Source organism: Stenella coeruleoalba (assembly GCF_951394435.1).
Source record: "Stenella coeruleoalba genome assembly, chromosome: 15".
Taxonomy (NCBI): Eukaryota; Metazoa; Chordata; class Mammalia; order Artiodactyla; family Delphinidae; genus Stenella; species Stenella coeruleoalba.
Window position 1 is genome coordinate 5,511,537 of NC_137161.1, and position 6,259 is coordinate 5,517,795.

Genomic DNA, 6,259 nt, shown 5'->3' on the forward strand with positions numbered 1-6,259 from the left:
ATAATCCCTCTTTATCTGTTCTGTGCCAGAAGATTTAGGGATGTCATTTTTTTTAAGGCAGATTTAATTTTAGAACTAGCATAAGAAATCTAAAAAGTGAAGTTTAAAAGGCTTGCAGAGGGACTTCCCTGGTGGCGAAGTGGTTAAGAATCCGCCTGCCAATGCAGGGGACAGGGGTTCGATCCCTGGTCCAGGAAGATCCCACATGCCGCGGAGCAACTAAGCCCGTGCGCCACAACGACTGAACCTGTGCTCTAGAGCCCATGTGCCACAACTACTGAAGCCCACGCGCCTAGAGCCCGTGCTCCACAACAAGAGAAGCCACCGCAATGAGAAGCCCGCACACTGCAACGAAGAGTAGCCCCAGCTCACCGCAACTAGAGAAAGCCTGCACGCAGCAACGAAGACCCAATGCAGCCAAAAATAAATAAATAAATAGATAGATAGATAAAGACTTGCAAAATTCCAACAACCTAAATATTCTATTATAAATAACAACTGTTGCATAAATTGGTGAAAAATACTAATAAAATAACTAACATTTATTTTGTATTTACTGTATCCCAAGCTCTGTGTTATTTTTCAGCACTTGATACGGATTATTTCATTTATTCCCCATAATAATAAAATTAGGAATGCACTATTATTAGGCTCAAGTTACAGATGAGAAAATAGAGACTCAGAGAGGGTGAGTAAGCAGTCGAAGGCCACACAGCAGAGAAGCTGTGCACCACTTTTACTGCTAAGTTATGCTTCCTCTGGATGCTGAACAGCAGTTAGAAGCTTGGGCTGTAGAGACAAACGGAGCACAGTCCATAAACCCTCAGCATTTATTTCAGATTTTTGATCCTCCAGGGTTTTTTTTCCCAACAACAAAAAAGTAGATCACCTTTTCTTTCACACTCGTTTTAGGTACTATCTAAAGAAATTATGCACAGAATAAAACAGTCTTTCCCATCGGCCTCTTCAGTACCCCAGCCCCCAGGTGAACTACCATTCATGGGCTGGAGTACACATTTCCAGGTTTTTTCCCCCCAAGATGCTTGTTTTTGGACTCCAGCTAATCAGACTTAATGTAATAAAGCTTTTATTATTTAGTTATCTACTTATTTCCCAAACGTTTCTTCATGTAGAAGCAGGACAAGGTAGAGGTTATAATGATAAACTTCTGGAGAGTTCCAGAACACCTACTGCACTTTTGCTTAATAGTCAAATTCCCATGCTTGTATCCTGCCTCTTCCCTTCTCATAAACATCCCACATGGTTTTAAGAATTTTCCCCTGTGCCTCCTTTGTCCCCAGACTCTTCACCCTGTGGCCAAGTCCACAAGCAATGCTGAATTGCTCATTAAATAAAAGTACATTCGGTCTGTGTTCATACCAAAGGTCAAAGGGTAATGATCCATATAAAAACATTGTTTGCCCGACAGGTTAACTGGCAGGTTCGAAAGTGGACGCTCCTTGGCAACCCACCGGTTGAAGCCAGAATGACAGCAATCACATTTCAGCAAAAGAGCTAGGCTGTTATGTACTCTTTGGGCATGAATTATCTCTATGACACACGGAGGGGCCAACCTTATCACTGTCACAGCGGATTAAGTAATAATGTACTACCACTTGCTAGTCAGGCTTCAGTGCCATATACGCAAATAAACACAGAAACACCCAACCATGCAGAAGAAGAACGTGGGATCTACTCTTAAATTCTAATATTTGACAAAGTAGAAATTAACTTTCCATCTCCTCTTCCTTAGCAGTGAACTGATTATAGTGACACACGCAGCTGAGGCAGTACGAACGTACCTTAGTTAGTACCAGGGCTTCCTCCTAACCTATCATGGGTTAAATGCTCTTTACCTTAAAGCAGGCCCACCGCCCGTCTTGGGAAGTGGCCCATCCAGTGTGGAGTTTGGAAATTCTGGGGCGACACATCATCTTTCAGAAAGGTCCTCTGAGTACCCCATTTCCCAACGATGGAGTTAGCTGAGTTAATTATAAACACCTACGGCATGAATGAACAACTGTTGAAGAAAGTAAAAAGTTTCAGGAAGGCTTCTTAAAATGAAGCGGTCAGAGATGTCTCTCAATTGTTCAGGTAAATATCGCTTCAGGGCAACAGGAGAAAACCACTCTGACGTTTATTTAGGTAAGATTCCAGGATATAAAAACCAAATTCACCCTTCCTGGATGCTAAAGAGGCAAGAAAAATAGAATGGGGAAGGGCTATGGACACCAGCTTCCAGCAATTCCACAGAACACTGCCGAGGACCCTCCCTGTCCTAGGCACACTGGATGCAAACTACTGACAAAGACCCCTTGCCGCAGATTCTCTGACAATTCCAAACTTCACATAGCATTTCACCACCAAACTCCTTTTTCACTTGGGAAGCTCAACTATTTAAGTGCGTACCACGTGCCTTATAACGATTTTGCACTCAAGTTAGGGGGCCAGGGACTCATTAGGTGGCAAGGTTCACGACACTCACTCTGGAAGCAGTGAGCAGACTGAGAATAAATTTTAAAGATGTCGTCAGCACTTGCCGGCCTGCCTCATTCAATGCCGTCCTGCAACACATGCACTTATTATATTTTTGTTTCAAAATATTTTTATATTGATCATGTATATATCTCTGGGTAAATGTATTACATTTCTGAATAGGATTATACATTACGTCTGCTCCCCCCGCTGCCCCCGTCATCCATGCCTCCTGGGTCAAAAGCAGACCTTGGAGGTAGAATTTGTGGCCAAGAGAGCCGAGTAGAGGTACTCGAACATTTGCTTTCTGCAACCAAGTGTTAACGTGGCCTCCTACCCTTGTTCCATCTGACGTGGTAAGCGCCATACACTTGGCCGGGACCCTTCTTTCCTTGGAGCCACGCTGGCCGGTCAAAAGCTGATGATGTGGAGGGCCAAGGAACAGTACCGCCCACAATGCTACAGGCCTCTGTGGCCTCTCCCAGGAGCCCATCCAGCAAGCAGCTGACAGCCACACACAAGTCCCTTGACATACCGGGCAAAAGGTGTGGTGAGCATCCCCGTCACCTGAAGGAGGCAAGCAACCAACAACTACACCAAAGGTGCTGGAGGAGCCTGAGGCCGGCCGGTGCCAACCGCAGCATCTTTAGGAGATGCAGCAGCATATCCCTCCGGGACAGGATGCCAGGTCTCGGCAGGGCTACGCCGTACCCATCAGTGCTCTCAGGGACACCTACGACAGCAAAGCCAAGCCAGGCGCACAGCTCTGGGTATTAGGACAGACACACGGCTCAGCTTACACCCTGTGTGGCCACTTGAGGTCGTCAGGAGATGGGTCTGGATGGAGCAGGGACCGGGAAGGGGTAAAGGAGGCAACTGAAGCGAATCTGAGGAGTTTAGGCTTTTGACAAGACGGCTGCAGGCCCACGAGTTGATTGCTCTTTTCATTCTAGACTACATGCAAGCAACCTGCCTTGCGCTTTACCTCAACGCCCCTAATAAACAGGGCTGGAGAGTGTAACTGGTAGAAACTGCTCCACGCAGCCGGGCTGACATAGGTCACATCTCTTACTTTGCTAGTCTCCTGTGCTCCACAGGCCTTTTACAGAAATCCAGCATCTCTTTCTGGAGGTGTCTCCCCCCGAATATTATATTAACCAAGAACGCAGGGAGGCTTATGGAATCGGAAAGGAAGAGTCAGTTCAGATCCCACAGACAATAAGGAATGGACAGGTGACAGTCACCTGCATCCGCAAAGAAGCCAGCCCTGCTGAAATGAGGCTTCGACAGTCTGGATTCTTCCAGAGGCTGCCAGCCAAGCCTGCTGTCTTGAGATCGTGTCTGGCCTACCGGTGGGCTCCAAATACTGCCCACCTTTTGAACCCAGTCACTGACACGGCCCGGGTAGCAGCCTGGCCCAGGAAGGCTGCCTCGACACCCGCCGCCTCGCGGGTCCTGCACGTGTGCAGTCTCCTCCCCCTCCCCCAGTCAGCAGGGCTGCCTGGAGACTCTCAAAGGAAGACAACCTTCTGGGGTGTCCCTCCTACCTCCACCTTCTGAAAGAAGGCTCCGCAGAGGCTCCAAGGTGACACATCCTTCGGTGGGAGGTTTGCCAGGGAGTCCAGGTTTGCCAGGGAGTCCCAGGGGTGCCTGCAAAGAGGAAAGGAAACAGATGCAATCTTTGCTGGAACTTTCCACATCAGAACCAAAGTTTGGAAAACTGCAGGTTTGTCTGCTCTGCTCTACCTCCTTTGAGTGCTTCACCCACGTCACCCTACTCTCCCTTTCAAGGACGCTCTCCCCCTGCTCGTCCCTCCCCCCGACTCTCTCCTCTTTAAGCCCCTACTTTTCCCTCCAAGTCTACCTCGGTTTCCCCTTTCTATGTCCCTCCTCTCCTTTAAAAAATGTGTTTTTAATCCGTAGTTGAAATTTCTAAACATGAATTTATTATATAAATCCTGTTAAAACTTTCTAGCTTCATGAGTGTGAGGGCAATAATGCAAAATTACCCGAGAAGGCGCTAAATAGGTCGTGATTGCTCAAGCAGAAAAACTCATTTAAATGATTTAAAAGAAGTTATTATAACACAGTCTTTTCCCAGTGACCTTCAAATATTTATCTTCACCCATAGAGCACACATACTGTAATAGAAACCCAGACACAACGTTAAGACTAGCCATCCAAGATTTTAACCAACAAGCCCATTACTGTTGGTACATGAGTTTTTGTTTTTTTGTTTTTTTATTGGAGTATAGTTGGTTTACAGTGCTGTGTTAGTTTCAAATGAGTTTCTTTTAAAAGTGAACTCAGTTCTATCCTTTGTACTATCAAAAATGAAAAAAAATTGCATAGGTACTCTGCACGATAATGTGAAATTAAATACAGAGCTACCAGAAGGGGCTGTGGAGAACGAATGGGCAGACATACAGGAAGCACTTTGATGGACATCAACGATTCTCTGGCTACGGATGGGAGAAAAACCCGTCACCGGTTTGTTGGAAGACGGGCTCAGATAAAGGCAGGCCAGATGACAGGCCATTCCTCCCCGGAGGTTCTGGAGGCCCACCCCAATCCTGTCCTCAAGAATGCTTTCTTCTTTGAGTTATTTTTTGTTTCCCGGCATCCAAATATATTTATACACAATCAGCAAACATTAAATTTTCATTAAAATTTTGAAAAAAATTAAGAAGTAAAAATAAAACAGAATGAAATTTCCTGGAATAGTGTAAACCATGCCTTAAAAACATCAGTGAACTGCAAATGATTTTAATCCTCCGTTGGCCCCAAACTTGTATTTATTCTGTATCTCGCTGGAGAACCAACTCCTTGTGGAGACCATCAAAACCATTATTCTCCATTAAAGAGAACTTATTGAGATGAAATTCGTACAAGAGAAAGTAACCCCTTTACAACGAACAATTCAAGGACAGGTGCTGGGTTCACAGCTCCTTCTGAGTTTCACCTCTCCGCCCACCCCCTTCTCTGTTTCTCCCTCACTTTCCCTTGCCCTCCAGCTGCCTTACAGGAGAGCTTCTGGAAAGCACTTTAGACTGTCTAAAGAGCTGGGAAGGATGTGAAACTGTACGGGGTCCAGCCCCCTCCCAGCGTCTCGCCTTCTCGCTCCCTCTTGCTTCCACCTATAGCCGTGTCTTCCTTCTGGTCTCCTCATATCTCCTCCACAGCCCGCCCTTCACCCCTCAACGTCTTTTACTCCACTGACCGCCATTTCTCACCCCCTGGCCATGTCCTGGGCTCAATCCTGTTTTCCATCACGCCCGCTGTGTTCCCCCCTCCCTCCCTCTACTCCCGCTCTTCCTCTCCTCCGCCATCTCTCCGTAGCCTCCAGCGGGTTCCCTCCTCCCCCTTCCACACACTCCATCTCTCAAAACCCCTTTCAGTTGGTTCTCTCCTCCCCTGCACTCCCCCCACTCGCCACCTCCCCGCAGGTCTCAGCGCCCCCTGCAGGTCCCCCTCCCATCCCCCCCTCATCCACCTCCCTCCACGTCTCGGCGCCCCCTGCAGGTCCCCCTCCCCTCCCCACCACCACCTCCCCCCAGGTCTCAGCGCCCCCTGCAGGTCCCCCTCCCCTCCCCACCACCACCTCCCCCCAGGTCTCAGCGCCCCCTGCAGGTCCCCCTCCCCTCCCCCCTCACCACCTCCCCCCAGGTCTCAGCGCCCCCTCCCCTCCACTCCCCCCCTCATCCATCCCCACCCCGCCACGGTCTCTCGGCACTACCTGCAGCGCCCCCTGCAGCTCCCACGTCCCCTCCTCCAGATTCCGCAT

The 6,259-nt window shown here is 48.2% G+C and overlaps 1 protein-coding gene across 2 annotated transcripts in view; it reads right to left on the reverse strand.

The window, feature by feature from the left end:
- Window positions 1-6,242, reverse strand: part of PCK1 (phosphoenolpyruvate carboxykinase 1) — a 39,525-nt gene extending 33,283 nt beyond the window's left edge. For both annotated transcript variants that reach the window (XM_079946299.1, XM_079946298.1), the window contains exons 1-2: window positions 6,212-6,242; window positions 4,023-4,125 (exon numbers count right to left, since the gene is read on the reverse strand). In XM_079946299.1, the coding sequence (XP_079802425.1) occupies window positions 4,023-4,069 (47 nt within the window). In that variant the 5' untranslated portion in view covers window positions 4,070-4,125; window positions 6,212-6,242. The remainder of the gene's footprint in view (window positions 1-4,022; window positions 4,126-6,211) is intronic.
- Window positions 6,243-6,259: the final 17 nt, after the last annotated feature.